Consider the following 23,233-nt stretch of genomic DNA (forward strand, 5'->3'; position numbering starts at 1 on the left):
ACTAATTCAACCTGAAAATGAGTAACACATCCATAGCCACATTTTGAGGTTACTGTAACAATACATTTCTTCTTATGCAATCATGTAAAGCATGCATGTTCAAGATAGAACCCATAGGTTATCACAGGTCAGTGGAGATCTTCACAATTGCTGTAATAATCTGCACAAAATCTTGAACGGTAGCAGTACTGGTAATGTATCTCAACTGCAATCCAGTATCATTTGGTTGTGCTATTAGATGAAGCACAGTGATATCACACTAATCTGCTGTATAAATAAACACAATATCTAACATTGTATTCCCATTTGAACTTTGCTGTGCCCTTAAATGGTTGAAAGCACAGTGACAGACATTTGGGTGACAATTTAACCAACAATCTGACATTGTTTTTCCATTGGAATTTGGTTGTGGTTTTACAGTAGATGGTTGAAAGCATCATGATAATACATTGGACATTTTACTAACTTTTGTATTTTTGAGTGGGTGACTATAGGTTGTAATCTCATTGATCAACGTCTCAACCAAATAGTACCCAATGATCTACTTTGAAATGACAGCGTGACCAGTGGGATTGGAAAGTAAATAAAAAACGTTTAGTATTTTGACTGATATCAGATGGGTGGTGGCACTTCTGCATCGGGTAGTGGTTCTATAAAAACAATTTGCTCTCTGGCTGCTTGCAGAGGTCAGAGAAATCGAAAGGTGTATTTATTGAAATTCTCTCTTGGAGGGCAAGGAGGAAAATTACGATATTGCATGTGAATGAGGCTGGCTGTAGCCTACGTGTCGTCTCTCCTTTTCTCTTTGTCCCTCCTCGATACTTAAGAATCAACCGAGCGCTATCCATCTGCTAGCATTCTGCTGCAAACCAGGATGAGCCACCAGCACAACAACCATCACTTCACGTTAATTTAACCTCTGTCTCTCTGACCCACCGGTCGGTCGCGGTCCATGCTTTGCCTGCCTGAGATGCGATTTCGTTCTCCCTTTTCCCGGAGACTATCGTCCGTTACGCCCCACTGAAAGAGCATGCCTGAGACCGGGGCGACGGGAGCAGCAGCTGCAGCTGCCAGTATCAGCTCATCCAACAGCAGAGACGGCACCGAGGGCTTTTGGCACAGACACCGATCGCAACGCGAGGGAGAAAAGACAGATCCAAGTGCTGCCTCCTCGCAGCAAACGTCCTCCGGTGTACTGGGTGAGCCCGTATTTCAAAGGGTCAGTTTGGCTTGTGGGCGGAAATGTAATGTAGTTAGAATTTCGGCGACGGGACGGGTAGATGCGACGGGAAACGAGACGAGCATTGGATCACAATATAGGACCGGCGCCGCACCGTCCTTTCGTCTTTTCAGGCACATGGCCACCATAGAAACAGCCCACATGTTATATTGTTTATAGAAGGATGTCTTTGTCCTTAAATGTCTCAGTATCATCGTCGCTGTCTCTAGGCTAGCCTACTAACACCCACTCCATATGTGTGTGTTGTAGGTTTGACATGTGGGAGGTTTAGCCTGTAATATCCAGCAACATTCTGGAATTACCATCCACTGTGCAAAAACTGGTTGAATCAGCGTTGTTTCCACGTCATTTCAACCCCCAAAATAGAAACGTGAGGACTTTGAATCAATGTGGAAAACTGATTGGATTTGTAAAAAGTCATCAACATAATTGCATTAATTTTTTCACCCAACTTTTAACCTAAATCCATCCAATGACATGGTGGGATGTTTTGTTGATTTCACCTTGATTTCACTTCGGTGACAACTCAACCAAAAGTAAATTAAAAACTAGACGTTGAACTGATTTCTGTGCCCAATGGGCAGCATTTTATGGATTAGGGCTACTGTATTCTGAGTTTTCAAATGGTCTGGTTTTAACCGTTTACCACGAAAACGTAGGCCACACAGCCTGTTCAAACTAAAACGTATTTCCCACAATGACAGTTGAACATTTTGTTATTTAAATGAAGTATTTTGTCTAGAATCTTTGGCATTGTGCCCCCTTCTTCTATCAACCTATTGGGTCATATTTGTTTGAGATGTTGATCAATGAGATTACAATATTTATTTACCCATTCAAAAATAATTAGTTGAATTTCCAATGTGTTATCACTATGCTTTCAACCATCTAAAAGCATAAACACATTCCAATGGAAAAACAATATCTGATTTGAGTTAGTCACCCAAATGTCCATCATTGTGCTTTCAACCACTTTAAATAAGAATACAATGTCAGATGTTTTGTTTATTTATACAACATTTTATTGTGTTATCAGCGTGTTAATAGCAGAACCAAGTGGCCTGGATTGCAGTTGAGATGACATAAAAGTACAAGTGCAAGTCATCAATGCCTTTCGTGATTCTGCATTGATTATTACAGCAATTGTGAAGATCTCCACAGACCTGCTATGACCTATGCATGCAATCTTGAACATGCACACTTTATGTAATTACATAAGAAGACATTTCTAGTTACAGTAACCTCAATGTGGCCATTTTAATGTGGAATGTTAGCCTTAACTTTAGGCTATTTACTGTATTTAAAAAGTAATCTTGAATTGTGTTTGGTTGACAACGCAACCAAATATCAACATTTAAAGGCGATGTATCTACTGCTTTGATAGTTCCATCTGAGCCACTGTCTTAATCCCATTCTTTAACTTTTATTTGTGGTTGAGTTGGAGACATGATTCCAACATACAGTTTGTTAACTTGTCTAAATTAATAGGCTATTTATTGTATTTCAAAGTGATATTGAATTGTGTTTGGTTGTCAACGCAACCAAATATCAACATTTTAAAGGAGATTTGTCTTGTGTTTGGATAGTCGGTTCCATCTGTGCCACTGATTTCCAGTTTGTCTACAAATTAATAATTGATATGTTGGATTCATGTCTCCATCTCAACCCCCCAAAACATTAAAGAATAGGGACTAAATCAAACTTTTTTAAATGTACTTTAAATAAAGTTTGAATTATTCCTTTTCTTTACCTTGATTTTGGGTTGAGATGGAGACTTGAATCCAACATATCAATTATTAATCTGTAGACAAACTGGAATTAAAGCCAGACTAAGTCAGTGTCACAGATGGAACTATCCAAGCAGAAGATACATCTCCTTCAAATATTGATATTTGGATGCGTTGACATCCGAACGCAATTCAATATCAGTATATATCATTACATTTGAAATCAACCAGAGCTTGAAACCCTAGGCCTATTTTATTGTCTATTTTTAGTTCAATTCTGGGTTGAATTGAAACCGATGTTGATGATTTTGCAAACGCTATACGGGCCCATTGTCTTACGTCAGATGGCATCACTCCTACGCGACACTCTTCCCTCATCCGATCTGTCTTGTAGGACATAGGATTCCCGAGCATCCGCTATTCCAAATTTTTAACTTAGTTCCTTATTTTTGATATCACTGCACTCCTGTATGACTCTATGAAATATGCAGAATAGCTAGCTAAATTATTACACAGCAGGGGTTCAAACTGAAGAACCCAGTTACTACATTTGAATATAAAATTTGATTTTATCAAACAAAATTATGCTACATTTTATCTCTGGGACCCTCGGGGTGACAGATCAGAGCAAGATTACTGAATGTAAGGACATTATTTACCTTCAGAGGTGAATACCGATTCCGTAGAGGTTAAGAGTGACTGTTGTCAGAAATCCGTCCGTAGATCAGCGTGTTTCTCTGCGATCGTTGGGATCAGCTGAGTGCAGCACAAGCTGAGCTGACGGGAGGCTATCACTGCAGAACAGGCAGCGCTAGCAGCTTCTTCGGAACTCATCAATTGTGATAAAATATTGTTGCTAAAGTAGCTTGCTAGCTTGTGGAGGAAACATTTGGTGTTCAGCATTGAGTGTGTGCTCTAGGTTAGCTTCCTATTAATTTCATATGAAGTGACTGGCTTAGAGCTACGTTAACAACCTAATGGAAAAATGTAAGCTAGTTGTCGTGCACATTGTCGAACTCCAGAAATACTGCTCTGTCAAGCACCAAACTTCTTCGCTAGATGTAGGCAACTAAGACTACCTCAGCAAAAAAATCTTCACAATCAATTACAGATTTATTGTTTTAGCATATATTAATTTGGACTATTTCAGGGTGATGTCGCCTAGGTAATATTTTCTAATGTTATGAAAACTCATTGTAGCCAAACTACTTTCGAGCTATCCCATTACCCTTTGCGAGATACAAGACAGATCAGTGCAGGCAGAATCAACGCATCATTGATGATATATGAGTGATAAAGTATGGTCACATGATTTGTTCTGTTAAACCTGCCCTTTGGAATGACTTTGAAGAAATTAATTTCTTCCTAAATGAATGAGAAGCAAGAGAGAAATAGGGAGAGAGGTGGAAGGAGGAGAGCGCATAATGTAGATGTGAGAAGGAATTCAACGTGGCTGCTATGAAACTGAACTGTTTATGTGTGATCAGGGATGTATTCATTCCGCCAATTCTGTTGAAAAACGTTTCTTAAACAGAAGCAAACTGAACAAAACGGGGATAAACATACCTGAATTTGTCCAATAGAAACTCTCATTTGCAACTGTTGGACTAATGATTACACCCACTATCAGATAGATGCAGGCAAAAGTGTGCAAGGCGGTATTGAATGTCATTGTCTGTCCATATGTCACTGCCTGTAACATCAAATTTGTCTCTCGACCTGTGCGCACCTACTTTGTAAACTTTCATTCATAGGCTAGGTTGTAGCAACCTCATGATGGGTATAGGAAAAATTTGAGTATCATGTAGTAGCCTAAACCTATCGCTGTTACATTGTAAATAAGTTATTTCTGTTTTTATATTTTATTTCTAAAAACCTGTTTTCCCTTGGTCATTATGGGTATTGTGTGTAGATTGATGAGGAAAATAAATAATTTCATCAATTTTAGAATAGGGCTATAACGTAACAAAATCTGGTAAAAGGCAAGGGGTCTGAACACTTTCCGAATGCACTGTACAAAGTAAAAGTGCCATACATCAAATTCCTTGTATTAAGCAAACAAGACGGCACGATTTCTTTTTCTTTTTTTTATATACGGTCAGCCAGGAGCACACTCCAACACTCAGACATAATTTACAAACACAGTATTTGTCTTTAGTGAGTGCACCAAATCAGAGACAGTAGGGATGACAAAGCTTTGTATTGATAGGTGTGTGAAATGCAGCATATTGCTGTCCTGCCCCAGCATTCAAAATGTAATGAGTACTTTTTGGTGTCAGGCAAAATGTTTTGGAGTAAGAAGTACATATTTTCTTTAGGAATGTAGTGGAGTAAAAGTAAAAGTTGTCAAAAATATAAGTAGTAAAGTACAGCTACAAAAAAAAAAGACTTAAGTAGTGCTTCAAAGTATTTTTAATTGGTTACTTTACACCACTGCAAAAACCTAATGACATCACTGTGCTTATCCTATCAACCAGTAGTCTTTGGTTAGGCTCCCTTACCTACTCTGGCTAGCTAGGGCCCCTTTCCAGACAGCCAGGACACACACTGCATCATTCTGCAGCAGGCAGCACAACCATTGGGGAAGGACGCTGTCTGTGCTCTGCTCTCTCTGCGGGCCCTCTGCCCAGACATATGAAAACAACTCTGTGCAGCTGAAGCGGTTCCCCAAATCTCCAGTTTCGGTTCTAACATGCAGTCATGACTGTATCCACAAAATAACACAGGCCCAGCGCCGAGTGCAGAATATGACCGATGTTGCAAATTCAAAAACAGGTTTATCCTGCTATGAGTAGGCTATAGGCTACCCATGCCAAATTAATTCATAAGTCCCACTGGGCACAAACTGGTTGAATCAACTATTGTGGAATCTACGAGGAAAATACATTGGATTTGAAAAAAGTAATCAACGTAAACTGTTTTGAGGGTGAAATTTCAACCATAGGATTATGTCATCGTGGTAACCAAATTTCAACATAGTATAAAATATGTTGAATTTGTTCCTTTAAAACATAAGAATTCAGACCCTTTGCTATGAGACTTGAAATTGAGCTCACGTCCATCCTGTTTCCATTGATCATCCTTGATGTTTTTACAACTTGATTGGAGTCCACCTGTGGTAAATTCAATTGATCGGACATGATTTGGAAAGGCACACACCTGCCTATATAAGGTCCCACAGTTGACAGTGCATGTCAAAGCAAAAACCAAGCTCGAAGGAATTGTCCGTAGAGCTCCGAGACAGGACTGTGGGGAAGGGAAACAAAACATTTCTGCAGCATTGAAGGTCCCGAAGAACACATTGGCCTCCATCATTCTTAAATGGAAGAAGTTTGGAAGCACCAACTCTTCCTAGAGCTGGCCAACCGGCCAAACTGAGCAATCTGGGGAGAAGGGCCTTGGTCAGGGAGGTGACCACGAACCTGATGGTCACTCTAACTGAGCTCCAGAGTTCCTCTGTGGAGATGGGAGAACCTTCCAGAAGGACAACCATCTCTGCAGCACTCCACCAATCAGGCCTTTAAGGTAGAGTGGCCAGATGGAAGCCACTCCTCAGTAAAAGGCACATGACAGCCCGCTTGGAGTTTGCCAAAAGGCACCTAAAGGACTCTCAGACCATGAGAAACAAGATTCTCTGATCTGATGAAACCAAGATTCAACTCTTTGGCCTGAATGCCAAGAGCCACGTCTGGAAGAACCTGGCACCATCCCTACTGTGCAGCGTGGCGGTGGCAGCATCATGCTGTGTGGATGTTTTTCAGTGGCAGGGATGGGAGACTATTCAGGATCAAGAGAAAGATGAACGGAGCAAATTACAGAGAGATCCTTGATGAAACCTGTTCTAGAGCGCACAGGACCTCAGACTGGGATGAAGATTCACCTTACAACAGAACAATGACCCTAAGCACACAGCCAAGACAACGCAGGAGTGGCTTCGGGACAAGTCTCAGAATGTCCTTGAGTGGCCCAGCCAGAGCCCGGACTTGAACGCGATCGAACATCTCTGGAGAGACTTGAAAATAGCTGTGCAGCGACGCTCCCCATCCAGCCTGACAGAGCTTGAGAGGATCTGCAGAGAAGAATGGGAGAAACTCCCCAAATACAGGTGTGCCAAACTTAGCGTCATACCAAAGAAGACTCAAGGTTGTAATCGCAGCCAAAGGTGCTTCAACAAAGTACTGAGAAAATCGTCTGAATACTTAGGTAAATGTGATATTTCCGTTTTTATTTTTAATATATTTGTAAACAAATTCTAGAAACCTGTTTTTGCTTTGTCATTATGGAGTATTGTATGTAGATTGAGGGGTGAAAAAACTATTTAATTCATTTTAGAATAAGGCTGTAACGTAACAAAATGTGGAAAAAGTCAAGGGGTCTGAATACTTTCTGAATGCACTGAACTTTTCATCAAGTTTGACAATTGAGTACTTTATCCACCACAGTACCTAAGTTCATTTCAAACCAGTGACTTTCACTTTTAATTTAGTAATTTTCTATTAAGGTATCTTTACTTTTACTCAAGTATGACAGCTCAGCTTTTTCCACCACTGTGTTTTTGATGTTTTAACAAGCAGTCTGGTGTACAACCTGGTTACAATGTCTTAGGAGAAGTGGTCATATCTTGTCAGGGTAACTAGCCTACAAACATAGTGTCACATCCTGATCTGTTTCACTTGTGCTTGTCTGCACCCCCTCCAGGTGTCACCCATCTTCCCCATTATCCCCTGGGTATTTATACCTGTGTTTTCTGTCTGTCTGTGCCAGTTCGTCTTGTTTCGTCAAGTCAACCAGCGTGTTGCTCCGTGCTCCTGCTTTTTCCTTTTTTCTGTTTTTTTTGCTAGTCCTCCCGGTTTTGACCCTTGCCTGCCTTCACTCTGAACCCGCCTGTCTGACCATACTGCCTGTCCTGACCTCGTGCCTGCATGCCATTCTGTACCTCCTGGATTCTGACCTCGTTATGATCTTTTGCCTGTCCACGACCATTCCCATGCCTGCCCCTTGGATTACAATAAATATCAGAGACTCTAACCATCTGCCTCCCGTGTCTGCATCTAGATCTCGTCCGTATTGGTTACAGTTGGCTAAGTCCATGATGAAGTAACTATAGATACTATGAGCTGTGAGTGTATAAATATTTAGGTTAAAATGTAGGGACTGACTTATACTGATATTAGTCCTGCACCCATCGCTCTCTGTAAGTGTTACTATACACTGACTGTACAAAACATTAGGAACAAAGCTCTTTCCATGACATAGACTGACCAGATGAGTCCAGGTGAAAGTTATGATCTCTTATTGATGTCACATGTTAAATCCACTTCAATCAGTGTAGATGAAGAGTAGGAGACAAGTTAAAGAAGGATTTTTAAGCCTTGAGACATGGATTGTGTATGTCTGCCATTCATAGGGTAAATGGGCAAGACAACATGTAAGTTCTTTGAACAGGTCATGGTAGTACGCTCAACAGTTTCCCGTGTGTATCAAGAATGGTCCACCACCCAAAGGGCATCCAGCCAACTTGACACAACTCTGGGAATCATTGGAGTCAACATGGGACAGCATCCCTATGGAATGCTTGACACACCTTGTAGTGTCCATTCCCCAACGAATTGAGTGTTCTGAGGGCAAAAGGTGGTGCCAGTCAAATATTAGGAAGGTGTTCCTAATGTTTTGTACACTTCTTGTAGTCTATATTATGGGCTGTATTTCCCAGTTGGTTCATGGGGGAGAAGATAATTGGAGCTGGGGAGTCAGTGCAGACTTTCATCATGATTAACATGATATCACATAACTGTTTTCACACGTGTCAGTGTATTTCAGCGCCATACCGCCACACAGCATGTTGAGTCCTGATGCCTGATTTCCCCCTCAGCCCTGCTCTCTGTTTTAGCCGGGTGGGGAGGTTTGGATGTTTCTTCTCCATGTTTTAAGCAAGTCTTCCTAATCCTTTTTCAGTTAGCCTAAAGTAGCTTTAATCCATTAAGGCACCGTCCTTTGTGACTTCACCCTCTTCAGTCCCCTCCCTCGTCCTCCACGTTAATTACATGTCCATCATATAACATAGTCATCTTAGGATGAGTCCCAAATGGTACCCTGTTCCCTATGCAGTCCACTACTTTTGACCAGGGTTGCCATTTGGTGCGTCTCCGTAGTTTCAGAAAGTATTGACCACTCTGCTCCAGTGCAGAGTGGTGGTGCTGATAAGATACAGATAGTTACAGTAGTGAAATCAGGGCATGGGTTTTATGGTGGATATTCATTCAACCAGAACACCAGTGGCTTTGTTTTGGTTGTTTGGAAGGGACATACATTATTGAAAAGTGAAAGGCAAGCAAAAGTTTCTGTGGAGTTTCCCTAACCTGATATAATAGGTATTGGTTGTGAAGAGGGTTACTCCTCTAAACATGGACTTGAACTGTGCTTATAACAAGTATATTTTGTAATTCCCATTGGGTTTACTGTATTTCTCTCTATAGATCAAGAGAAGCACTGATCTAAGCGATACTAGTCCCCAAGTTAAGACTAAACTCGAACACTCTTAGAGAACAAAATCTGAGCATGAGAGTGTGGAGCAAGGGAGTTTGCATATTGAGAAACTCCCCTCCTGTATTAAATGATCAGATCATGAGAAGGGTTTTCACTATGCCACTCAAACAACCTCAGAAAGTGGCACTCAATCTATTCTGTGATCTCGGTGAGATAGGATGGGGGGTCAATTTTCGTCTGTGTAAACTTATTTAACAGAGTTTCTTTCTTCAGAACTCGGCATTAGTAAAGGCCCTTCTCCAAGTAAAATGTTGTAAAAGGAATAGGTCGGTATTTTGTCAATCGTGGATACCATTTTTATGTCTCTGTGTCCAGTGTAAAGGAAGCTAGATGTAGTTTCACAAGTCAGTGCTAACTCCTGTTAGCGCAATGACTGGAAGTCTACAGGAACACCTAGCATGCTAGCTGTTCTCATAGACTTCCAGTCATTGCACTAACGGTGGTTTGCAATTGTGCTAATGCTAGTTAGCAACTTCCTTCAAACTGCTAGGTAAAGTCCCCCCTTATCTCAGCTCACTGGTCACCATAGAGGCAGCCACCTGTAGCACACGCTCTAGCAGGTATATCTCTCTGGTCACCCCCAAAGCCAATTCCTCCTTTGGCCGTCTCTCCTTCCCGTTCTCTGCTGCCAATGACTGGAACAAACTACAAAAATCTCTGAAACTGGAAACACTTATCTCCCTCACTAGCTTTAAGCACCAGCTGTCAGAGCAGCTCACAGATCACTGCATCTGTACATAGCCCATCTATAATTTAGCTTAAACAACTACCTCTTCCCCTACTGTATTTATTTATTTATTTAGCTCCTTTGCGCCCCATTATTTCTATTTCTACTTTGCACTTTCTTCCACTACAAATCTACCATTCCAGTATTTTACTTACTATATTGTATTTATTTTGCCACCATGGCCTTTTTTGCCTTTACCTCCCTTATCTCACCTCATTTGCTCACATTGTATATAGACTTATTTTTCTACTCTATTATCGACTGTATGTTTGTTTTACTCCATGTGTAACTCCTCTGTGTTGTTGTATGTGTCGAACTGCTTTGCTTTATCTTGGCCAGGTCGCAATTGTAAATGAGAACTTGTTCTCAACTTGCCAACCTGGTTAAATAAAGGTGAAATAAAAATAAAATAAAACTGCATGCAGAGACATAACAATGGTATCGACAAGTTTATCTGACTCTGGGGAAGTAGATTTCCAAAATCCCGAACTATCCCTCTAAGCAGGGATATGCACTCTGTCTCAGCACACATCATCCACACACCCTTGGCACTGACAGGGATTCCACTTTCTCTTTCTCTCTTTTTACCCCTCAGCAAGGAGTCCTCCGCTCTGCTTTAAGCAGATTTAGACAGGTTCAATGTCACACAAGTTGGTTGAAATACACTCTTAGAAAGAAAGGAGCTATCTAGAACCCGTAGAGAGAAATAGTAATAGCGTCTTTTTGTAGGCACTAACTCCACCATGGTTTGTTGGACAAAGCCTTTGAGGACAATGTTTTTGTAGGATTTTTGGATAAATGCCAAAAATATGTTCTATGAGATCATCTTCATCCGCTTACATCACTTTTTGTGAATTTTATATAATAATAAAAAACAAATGACACACAGGCTTCATAATTCATAGTCATGTTAACTGACTGCTATTATCTCATAGAACCAAACGTATAAGATCTCCTAAGCCTGTGTTAACCTCAGACCTTAATTTTGTAATTTATTCCAAAACCTTATTCTTTCCCCATTCATTTTTCCCATAGGAATGGCTGAATGAACCAGAGTGAACTTATTTCCGGGTTTTAGGACTATAGGAGAACCCTTTGAAGAACCCTTTTTGGTTCCAGTTGGAACCCTTTCCACAGAGGGTTCTACCTGGAACTAAAAACGGTTGTACCTGGAACCACAAAGGTTTCTACCTGGAATCAAAAATGTCTCCTATGTGGACAGCCGAAGAACACTTTTTTTTCTAATAGTGTATGTAACAGATGTTGATCGTACTCTCCTTGCGTTGTGTTTTGTCCTAATATAATCAACCGAGCCAGTGGTCCCAATTGAGCATTATTTATTATCTGCTGTTGTTAAATAGGAAACAGCATGTTAGTTGTGCAGGGTTTGATGATGTTGATGGCCGTCGATGGTAAAATCCCTTGTATTACATTTTCATACTGGGACTAAACAAAATACAAAAATACAATACAAAATATAACATCTGTAAATACCTGTTAAATAGGAAACAGAACGTTAGTTGTGCAGGGCTTGATGATGTTGATGGCTGTTGAGGGTAAAATCTGTAGCATGAAAACAACTGTGTTAGCAGTGGGCTTATGTGACCAGCATGCTAGCTAACACACTTATATACAGCAATCATATACCAAAGCACATCCCAGAAAGCCCCTCAATCCCTAACAGGTACCATATACCCAAACATGTATATATCAGCAATGTACAGCAAACTTGTACACATTGTAAAATAGAAAACAGTATTCAGAACGTGACCTAGCATCACATTTTCATACTGGGGAGACCTGACGTTCGTGATCTCCCCCTATCTGCAAGCGGGGCCAATCACAACACGCCATATTGTCATCACAATTGAACCAACCAATAAGAATGCTTGAACATTAAATACCACTTTCTTTAGAGGCAAGTGGAAGCACAACCAACCCTGTTACATGTACACCAACCCTCTGTGACAGCACTGAAAGGCAAAGCAATTTATGCAAAAGCATCAAACTCACCAGCACATTTGTAGAAGCAAGAACCAACACTTTTTACTGTAGACATTGCAGTAGACATTCTATTCTATTCAATTCTATCTGACCCTATTTTACTCTAACGTCACAATACGGTGTAGAGTATTCGATTTGGCTACTGGGGAGCAAGAAGACCCCCAGCTTCACAACAAAAACATTGACAAATATGTGCTGTTTTCAAGGGATTGTTAAATAAATGTTATAGCTAACTATTTGGTTTTAATATCATCACCGCATGAAGAGCATGGTCAGAACTACACTATCATCAGAGTTATACATCAAGTAAAATAATGCTTTTCATGATCAGTAAACATCAATTGATCATGTCATTTAAGATACATGAGGGTAGCCTATCCATTTACACCGGTAAATCCTCGTCCTGGTCAAGTTGTCAGTCCGACTTCTGTCAACACCACTGTAGATGGCAAGCAAATTAAACTATATTTGGAAATAGCTGGCCATCTAGTGTATCCCCTGAAAGTTAGCTTCTTAACTAGCCATATTGACGTGATCTGTTATTAGTTAGCTAGCTAATTTGACATCGTCCATCAATCAATGTAGCATATCATGTCTGTCAGAAGCAATCGTAATTAAACACTCTTAAAAACAATGTTGAAAAGGGGATAATGTTAGCTAACTTCACTAGGTAGGCCTACGGTGGTTGGAGAAAAAAGTACATTAGGTATAATTACCACTATTTTAAGCCAACTGTACAAAGTTTCTACCAGTAGCTTGCAAAGAAAACATCAGCTAACAGTACATCGGCAAATGCGCCTTTCTACTGCTAATATTGAGAGATATCGTGAGGCTACCCCACTGAGCTATAATAAGAATGTTCTACCCTCTCATATCTGAATGGTGGCCAATATTGAGAGATATGTTAAGGCTACTCACACATATCTGAAATTACATGATCAATTGATGTTTACTGATCATGAAAAGCATGCAGTTACTTGCTGTATAACTCTGATGATAGAGCTAAATTTGGAATAATCTGAAATTTGTAGTTCTGACTACGCTCTTCAAGAGGTGATGATATTATAACCCAATAGTTCATATTTATTTAACAATCCCTTGAAAACAATGTGCAGTTGCCAATTGAGGGTCTCCTAGCCCCCCAGCAGGCAAATCGGACACTCTGTGCCTTATTGTGACGTTTTATTGATAATGACCTATTAACAGACTTCTCCTCTCATAGCACCATAGACTACTGCTTTATAGGAGAAGCACAGTGATGTTTTTGACACTTTAACAGCCAGTCAATTGCACAACCTGGTTACAATGCCTTATGAGAAGTGATCATATATTGTCAGGGTAACAAGAGCCTACAAACTAGCCTGCATAGTGTGTATAGCTTACACTTGGGCTAAATCCATGATGAAGTAGCTATAGATATTATGAGGTATACTTAGGTTAACATTTAGGTCTACATTAAAGGGCACTTCATTGAATATAACAGGCGTTTAAAATTCAGTATTGGTGCACAATTTCTACTTACAAGTATCAAAGGGAAGCAAATTTCATGGAACGACCCAAAGACCGGGTAGATTAAAGATAGCAGTTGCTGTGCAGTCTATGGGACATATTTAGGGATGATGAGAGTATTTGTGAGCAACCTGGTGGGGCCCTCCAGCAGTATCTACCTATGTATGCCCATTCTCTGTCTCAAGTTGCTGTCTTGTGTTTCTAGCGTTCTTCCAGAGATGAAAAATGCAAGAGTGGAACTAGTCATACATTTATCTTGTCTGTCTGAGGGTGAAATCTAGTCAGCCTGCCTTTTACTCAAGAGCCTGTGGTTATGATTTTGACTGGCTTGTGGATGCATGTGGACTCTGTTCCTAAAAGTTAGGTCTATTCTAGACATGAGAAATGTTTGCATTTCATCTATAAACATCCACCTTGCCAATACAGAGAGGCTTTTGAATGTCTTTCTTGAGCATGTCACCCTGTGATCGCTGCCTGCAGAGTCAACACTGCTGCACTTTGGTGTGTGTAATAGATATTGCAATTCTCATGGAAACTGAGAATCCCTCTCCTTTATCCTCCCTGTGTACTGAGCAGGGGGGATTTTTGTTGTTGTTGCTAAGCAAGGCCAGTAGAAGTACAATGGCTATGGAGCCATGCAGAGGAAGGCTGTTTTTAGCATCAGTCATGACATGGGGAATATCACCAGATCAGCTCCTCTCTACTCTCTACTCTACCCTCTGCCGAAGGGCTTTTTAGTTAGCCTACAGGGGAGAGGAACACTTTCTGGTCCATTTTCAGGCATTAGTGTTTCAGCACCAGTTCATCACTGTCTCTCCTCTTTTCCTAATTGGTTATTCCAAAAATAGATTACAGTTTCAGTTCTGAATACGTTTTATATTTGTGGTAAATGAGCAGTGGAGATAAAAAACCCCCCACATGCAATCATATTAGTTATCTTTCGGTGCAAAGGCAAAGTGATTAAAACACAGTTGCTAACCAAACTCCTCGCTGTGGTTCTTATGCCACTTTTGACCCCTCAGCAGAACTAAAACAAGAGGGTCGCCTGCCACTGTGCAGTGTTGCATGAGAACCTCTCACAAATAGGCTGTCAAGAAAATGCAGTGCAACACCTTCTCTGCACCTGACATTTCCACTTTAGAAATGTGTCTAAGTGTTTTTGTCTTATGTTGATGTCTTCAGAATTGCGTCAATACAGGACTAAAATCGAATCCTACTACTAAGATTGAATCCTGACACTCGTCAGATGTGGCAGGGCTTGCAAACTATCACGGATTACAAAGGGAAATCCAGCCGCGTGCTGCTGAGTAACGCAAGCCCACCAGATGAGCCAAATGCCTTCTATGCTCGCTTCAAGCCAAGCAACACTGATTATCAAGGCAAGTAACACGGATTATCAGGACCCGTACTCAGAGCATGCGCTAATCAGCTAGCAAATGTCTTCACTGACATTTTCAACCTCTCCCTGACACAGTCTGTAATACCCACATATTTCAAGCAGACCACCCTAGTCCCCGTGCCCAAGAATGTCAAGGTAACCTGACTAAATGACTATAGCCCGTAGCACTCACATCTGTATCCATGAAATGCTTTGAAAGGCTGGTCGTGGCTCACATCAACACCATCATCCCAGACACCCTGGACCCACACTATTTCGCATACCGCCCCAACAGATCCACAGATCAAGCAATCTCTATTGCACTCCACACTTCCCTTTCCCATCTGGACAAAGGAACACCTATGTGAGAATGCTGTTCATTGACTACAGCTCAGCGTTCAACACCATAGTTCCCTCGAAGCTCATCACTAAGCTAAGGACCCTGGGATTAAACACCTCCCTCTGCAATTGGATACTGGACATTCTGACTGGCCGCCCCAAAGTGGTGAGGGGTGGCAACAACACATCCACCACGCTGACCCTCAAAACGGGGCCCCTCGGGGGTATGTGCTTATTCCCCTCCTGTACTCCCTGCTCACCCACAACTGTGTGCCGCCATGAAGTTTGCTGACGACACGAGGGTGGTAGGTCTGATCACGGACGACAATGAGGCAGCCTACAGGGAGGAGGTCAGAGACCTGGCAGTGTGGTGACAGGACAACAACCTCTCTCTCTCACTGTCAGCAAGCCAAAGGAGCTGATCGTGGACTACAGGAAACGGAGGGCTGAGCACACCCCCATTCACATCGACAGAGCCGTAGTGGAGATGGCCGAAGAGCTTCAAGTTCCTCGGTGTCCACATCACTAAGGACCTATCATGGTCCAAACACACCAACACAGTCGTGAAGAGGGCACGAGATTTATGGCCTGTAATTTCTACATCCTCAGGATATCGATCTGCCTGGGAACCGTCCATGAACATGTACTGTATCTACCACTACAATAGGACCTTTCTACAGATAAAACCCAGGCCTATAATAGCAGTGATAAGAGCTCGAGATCAGCAGCCCAATTACTGACTGTAGTGACCCACTGCCATTATTATTGACATCCACATCCTCAAAGACATCACATAGATATCATTACTACGGTATAGGGCATCAGTCTCAGCACGGATATGAGGGTTAGGGTTTCTGGATATACAGTATGATACTATGCGTCACTATAGTATGTGTGATACAGTGTGTGCGAGTTAAAAGCGGATATTAGATCTAGAATGACTTTCTATAAATAGATATTCTGTTATCATCAGTGTGGTTGTACAGTATGGAGATGAGCGTTGCCCAGAGGCATAGCACAGCAGCAGTTTGCAATTTTAACTAATTCATCAGGAGAGTGAATGTGAAATGTTCTCTCTTCTCTTAGACAGAAATAAAATTATTACGAATCTGGATTAAGTCACTACTAGACAGTCTGTCATCTCATCGCTGGTCTACCATAGTATTACATTACATCATATTGAGTAAAATGTACCATGTTATTTGACTGTTAGAGCCACGGGCTATACACATGAAAATGCAGTAAAGGGTGTAAATATGTAATATTGTAGTAAAAAGAGTTATGTGATTCCTTATTGACCTTATGAGAAGTAAACCGATGAGATGTGAAATGAGAGAGGTGAAATAAGGGACACAAACAATGCCCAGCTAGCACATATCGTTCTGAGAACCATATCTTTCTTAGGTGGGAATTTCAGTACTTCAGCTTAATGTTTCCTACAGGTTTCCTCATGGTTCTATTTAAAGTAATGTTCTCACATTTTTCAGAGAATATTTTAAGAAACAATGTTCTTCTGTGGGAATTTCAACACATTAGCATCATGACCCTGCCTGGCTCACAGCAAGAACTTTACCTTTTTCAAATGCAATTTTCTTGTCTGCTTGTTTTAGCAATTACAAAACTACATTTAAAAAAAGTACAACATGTCTAAAGATTACTTTTCAACATTGCCTACTCCCGAGCGGTCTCACTACTTAGAAAAACATAATATTGTAGGACATTGGTCACCAACCGGTCGATCAGCTACACTGTATGCCCGGCGAGGTGTTCCCATTTTGAACCATTTCATGTGTCTGAAGCAGTGTTGTGTTCGAGACCACTTAAAGCAAGACCGATTTCAAGACAGGAACAAATAGATTTGGAGTCAAGACCAAGTCCAGAGGGGGGCGAGGCCGAGTCAAGACCGAGACCGGGAGGGGGACAAGAGGTCTGAGGCCCAGTCAAGACCGAGACCAGAAAAAAACTCAAGACCATGATTGTAATTTTGTCAAATTGTCCAGTATTTCTGTGTTCATATTTCAGAACAACATATGAATTCTTAAGTCATTCATAATAGTGAAAAAATGCATGCTGAGGGAAAATAGAGCCACTATACAAATTATTACTAACCCAAACACAGTGGGGAAGAATGGGCCTTCTACGCCTTCAGAGAAGGGATAAGTATTTATAAAATATTAACAATAATAATATTTTCAATGTTCTGATTTAATCGCTTCAGTTTTTGTTGGAAAGGAAAGGGTTAACACTGAAGAGGAAAAAAAGATCCAATCAGGATTTTTCTTTGCTAGTCTCTGGGGAGCTAAATCTAGTCAGCCTTTGGCTAGGCCATCAGAAGCTAGATAGAAGTCATTTGCCATTCAACTGTAATAGGGCAACAATTTGGAGTGACTGTGAAATCAACCAATCACATTTTGACTTAATGTGGGACTGTTTTTACAAAAACGTATGGATACTTCTGCCTTCTCGAAGGCCAACCGGTCTCTGCGCAATAAGCTAGCAGTAGTTTTCCCATGGTCTAGTTAACTAGTTTTTGTTGTCAGCTAGTTTTCAGCGGCTGCAGCAGGTGTTATCAAAGAGGATGTTGTTGCTAATTTGTTAGCTTCTCCCATTTCAAGAATAACGTTAAAAAAAAAGTTAAGTTTCAAATGATCTGGTGAGTGGAACTGTGTTTTTTTTTTAAATTGCAGCTCGCTAGCTGTTGTTAGCCATCTCTTTGAAAATAACTTATGTGTGTGAAACATTGTTGCATTCAAACATTAGGTCACCAATTATTTTGTGTGCTAAAGGTGACATGTTCTTTGCAATGAAGTAATTATGTAAGTTCTTATTGGGAAATGCTTAATGGTACTGTTTTTGAATTCTTATGATTGGGACCTACTGGCTTATTACTGTATGTATATCCTTTAACATCATGCTCTGTGTGATTGCGGTCTTTCTGTCGGCCCTATGCAGTGGTGTATTGGTCCCTGGAGAAGTGGGAATACTCTAATTTTTGCCAAAAAGATCCCAGATGGCCCACCCAGCGAAGGAAAGGCACCCTGTGTGAAAATCATGTTTTCCAATTTTTTTTAACGAGTTTTCACATATATTTTTGGGGATTTTCACTTTCATTTCAAACTTTTTTGTAATAGAAAAAAAATACAAAAGTGTGATGTTCTAAGTCCACAGCAATACTTAAGCCACATCAATTTGATTGGGCTTAATTTGATTTTGACTCAGAGAGTGATCTTGACTCAGAAAAGGTTGGTGACCACTGGGCTTCCCTCATACACCTTTTCATGACAATTCTAGCAGCCACTTGAGTGAGTGCTAGATAGCTACCGTCCGGAACATTAAGCTAGCCAAGATCAACAACACAAACGGACTATACAGCTACAAGTAGTGAGTTGAGTTACAAACAGACTGTACTAAACAAGTTAAATGTCTTACCTGTGATTACATGTTTTCTATACACTTAGCTACGTGTAGCCTACTTGGACACAGCATCCCCACATTTCCCACTCTCTCAAACGAATAGCCTAACTCTTTTCGCAGGCTCTATTTCCCTACGTGGGAGAATTGCGAACCGTAGGTCAGTTATTTTTGACCTGGCTAGATGTACAGTGCCTTCGGAAAGTATTCAGACCCCTTGACTTTTTCCACATTTTACAGCCTTATTCTAAAATGGATAAAACTAAAATATCCTCAGCAATCTACACACAATACCCCAGAATGACAAAGCAAAAACAGGTTTTTAGAAATGTTTGCAAATGTATATATATTTTTTTTAAAGATTATTTGCATAAGTATTCAGACCCTTTGCTATGACGCTCAGGTGCGTCTTGAATCCATTGATCATCCTTGAGACGTTTCTACGGCTTGATTGGAGTCCACCTATGGTAAATTCAATTGATTGGACATGATTTGGAAATGCACACGCCTGTCTATATAAGGTCCCACAGTTGACAGTGCATGTCAGAGCAAAAACCAAGCCATGAGGTCGAAGGAATTGTCCATGGAGCTCCATACAGGATTTTGTCAAGGCATTGATCTCGGGAAGGGTACCAAAACATTTCTGCAGCATTGAAGGTGCCCAAGCACACAGTGGCCTCCATCATTCTTAAATGGAAGAAGTTTGGAAGCACCAACTCTTCCTAGAGCTGGCCGCCCGGCCAAACTGAGCAATCGGGGAAGAAGGGCCTTGGTCAGGGAGGTAACCAAGAACCCGATGGTCACTCTGACAGAGCTCTAGAGTTCCAATGTGGAGATGGGAGAACCTTCCAGAAGGACAACCATCTCTGCAGCACTCCACCAATCAGGCCTTTAAGGTAGAGTGGCCAGATGGAAGCCACTCCTCAGTAAAAGGCACATGACAGCCCACTTGGAGTTTGCCAAAAGGCACCTAAAGACTCTCAGACCATGAGAAACAAGATTCTCTGATCTGATGAAACCAAGATTCAACTCTTTGGCCTGAATGTCAAGCGTCACATGTGGAGGAAACCTTGCACCATCCTTACGGTGAAGCATGGTGGTGGCAGCATCATGCCGTGTGGATGGTTTTCAGCGGCAGGGAATGGGAGACGAGTCAAGATTGAGACAAAGATGAACGGAGCAAAGTACAGAGTTCCTTAATGAAAACTTGCTCCAGAGCACTCAGGACCTCAGACTGGGGTGACAGTTTACCTACCAACAGGACAACCAACCTAAGCACACAGCAAAGAAAATGCAGGAGTGGCTTCGGGACAAGTCTCTGAGTAGCCTAGCCAGAGCCCGGACTTGAACTCAAATTAACATCTCTGGAGAGACCTGAAAATAGCTGTGCAGCAACTCTCCCCATCCAACCTGACTGAGCTTGAGAGGATCTGCAGAGAAGAATGGGAGAAACTCCCTAAAGCCAAGCTTGTAGCGTCATACCCAAGAAGACTCAAGGCTGTAATAGCTGCCAAAGGTGCTTCAACAAAGTACTGAGTAAAGGGTCTGAATACTTATGTAAATGTCATATTTCAGTTTTTATTTTTTATAAATCAGTTTCTGTACATTGAACAACACAGCAGCTTCTCGACATGTTTTGTTATTTCTGTATAACCAAAAACAACGAAGTTGCCTCTTACAGTAGGGCTCAATAGGAAAGAACGTTGGTTTTTGCCCAATTTGTGGGCGTGGTCGAGGGGAATTCCTTATTATTGTGTGAATACCTTCCGGGACTATAAAAACACAAGAAAACATTGACGTCCAAAGAACATTATAAGAATTCATTTAAAAACATATACATTCTGTTTGCTGCATCAACAAAACTCTCTGTCCTCTATCTTGGTAAGTGTGCTCAAGTGTGGTGGCAGCACATACTAATTGGCCTCAGCTGATCTTAATCAGTGCTTGTTTCCTTTGAAAGGGGGGCTGATTGAATAGACAAAAAGGATCAGCTTTGTGTGAATTAAAAAAAAACATGGAGCAGTGGACTAATTTCATTGATAGAGAACAGAAGATCATAGGTTCAAATCTCCCTGATGCCACAATAATAAAAACAATGTTTGCATCATTAATGCTCATGCAAATGAATTTCCATGTGTGCTTAAGAGTTCAAAGCAGTTCATCCAAACTAAGCTAGCAGTGTTATTAAAAATCTTTTTTTCAGAATACTATTTTAATAACTTTTTAAAAAACCTATCAATTCCATTCTCAGAATGTTAATAAAATCTCGCAGGAAAACTTTCAGGGAACCATAGTAAAACATTCTCAGAACCTCCCTGCAACCTAAAAATGAACGTTCTCAGAACATTTAAATAACTTTCTGTTTTACCAGTCAGGAAACGTATGGCTTCGTTCCCAGAACCAATGGGAAGCCAAAAACGTACGTTCACACAACTTCCAAGGAACTAAATGTGCTAGCTGGGTACATTGTAATTGTGGTTTTTTTTTACTCACTGTAACCTAATTATATATATATATATATATATATATATATATATATATATATATATATATATATATAGAGAGAGAGAGAGAGAGAGAGAGAGAGAGAGAGAGAGAGAGAGAGAGAGAGAGAGAGAGAGAGAGAGAGAGAGAGAGAGAGAGAGAGAGAGAGAGAGAGAGAGAGAGAGAGAGAGAGAGAGAGAGAGAGAGAGAGAGAGAGAGAGAGAGAGAGAGAGAGAGAGAGAGAGAGAGAGAGAGAGAGAGAGAGAGAGAGAGAGAGAGAGAGAGAGAGAGAGAGAGAGAGAGAGAGAGAGAGAGAGAGAGAGAGAGAGATGAGTTTTTCAATTCTTTATATAGATAATACACTAGTAGGTCTTTGCCTCAAAATGCTAATAGTCCCACTGGGCACAGACCTCAGTTCAACATCTAGTTTTGATTTACATTTGAAATCAACAACAAATGTCACCATGTCGTTGGATTTAGATTAAAAGTTGGGTGAAATAAAAATGAAATGCCCTTGCGTTGACGACTTTTTGCAAATCCAATCAGTTTTCTACGTCATAGATTTTTGGGGGTTGAAATTATGTGGAAACAATGTTGATTCAACCAGTTTTTGCCCAGTGGGGTGTCAGTCTGAAGTGGGTCAGTGCCTCCAACGCTAATGCCCTCTCTTTAAGCATCTTACTGAAAGACTGCTTGTGCTTGGTTTAGTTCTGCTCACCTCCTTCGGTACCCTTTGGTTTCCTTATGTTTTTTGGTTGTTTGAGAAACACATCAAAAACCTATACCTCCTTTTTTATGAAAATGTTTTCAACTGTAGGTTATATCTCACGACTTTTCCCTTCTGTAAATTCCCTCTCTTGAGTTAGGGTTATCGCATCAGACTTAATAGTTCAGACCCCACCCAGTCAGTTATCTCCCCCAGTGATTTGTCTATAGGCGCACAACTTCACGTAACAAAAAATTGTGCTACATCTTGCAATGCCCAAACGGCCTTGCATCGTCATGGTTGTACTGTTGATCTGGTAAATCCTGTATCCCTTTGTTGCTGTGGTCATTAGAGGATCTTCCTCGTGTTTGGGGGCTTTCGCTGTGACCACTGTGGAACACGGCTGTTCGTTGGAGTTGGACACACAAAAGCTGCTATTCATTAACTATATTCAGAGCCACTCGCTTATTAATCCCCCTTCATTACAATGGCCAATTCAGCCAGTTAGATAACCAGCAGTCTGTGGATCTGGGAAGAAGTCTGTATGGAGTTGTGTGAAAGGGGCTCCGCTCCACACTGGCACTCTTTGATGATTGTTACCTGGATGAATAGAAGGCATTGTGGCTCTGGCACTTTACTGTTCAGACTCCACCTTATACTGCTGCTCTTCACTGTCTGATCTGGCCAACTCTTCTTTATACAGTGTAATATACCGTGTTGAAGGTCACACTCAGTTACGTTCTTGAACCCCCATTTTCTATTGACAAAATATACTGTTGTTGAACTAGCACAAATTAGTGAAAGGCTTTAAAACCTTAAGAGCCCCACATTTTGAGAGAGAGCCGGAGGGAGAGAGAGAGGGAGAGAGAGGGGGGAGAGCGAGAGAGAGAGAGGGGGCAAGAGAGAGAGCGCGAGAGGGGGGCGGGCGAGAGAACGATAGGGGGCAGGTGAGAGGGGGAGCGAGCAGGGGCGAGCGAGAGAGAGAGAGGGGGCGGGAGAGGGGGCGAGAGAGAGAGAGAGAGGGGGCGGGCGAGGGAGCAAGAGAGAGGGGGAGCGAGAGGGGGCGGGCGAGAGAGCGAGAGGGGGCGGGCGAGAGAGAGAGAGAGCGAGAGAGGAATTATAGGAACAGAAGACCTTCTAATTAAAGAAATGAGCATGATCA

The 23,233-nt window shown here is 41.3% G+C and overlaps 1 protein-coding gene across 1 annotated transcript in view; it reads left to right on the forward strand.

Annotated features, from left to right (window-relative positions):
- The first annotated feature begins 568 nt into the window (after positions 1-568).
- Positions 569-23,233, forward strand: part of LOC106583966 (anoctamin-8) — a 67,043-nt gene continuing 44,378 nt past the window's right edge. The window contains exon 1 of the mRNA XM_082967892.1: positions 569-1,199. Within this exon, the coding sequence (XP_082824018.1) occupies positions 1,031-1,199 (169 nt within the window). The 5' untranslated portion in view covers positions 569-1,030. The remainder of the gene's footprint in view (positions 1,200-23,233) is intronic.

Source organism: Salmo salar, chromosome 23, assembly GCF_965601325.2.
Source record: "Salmo salar chromosome 23, fSalSal1, whole genome shotgun sequence".
Lineage (NCBI taxonomy): Eukaryota > Metazoa > Chordata > Actinopteri > Salmoniformes > Salmonidae > Salmo > Salmo salar.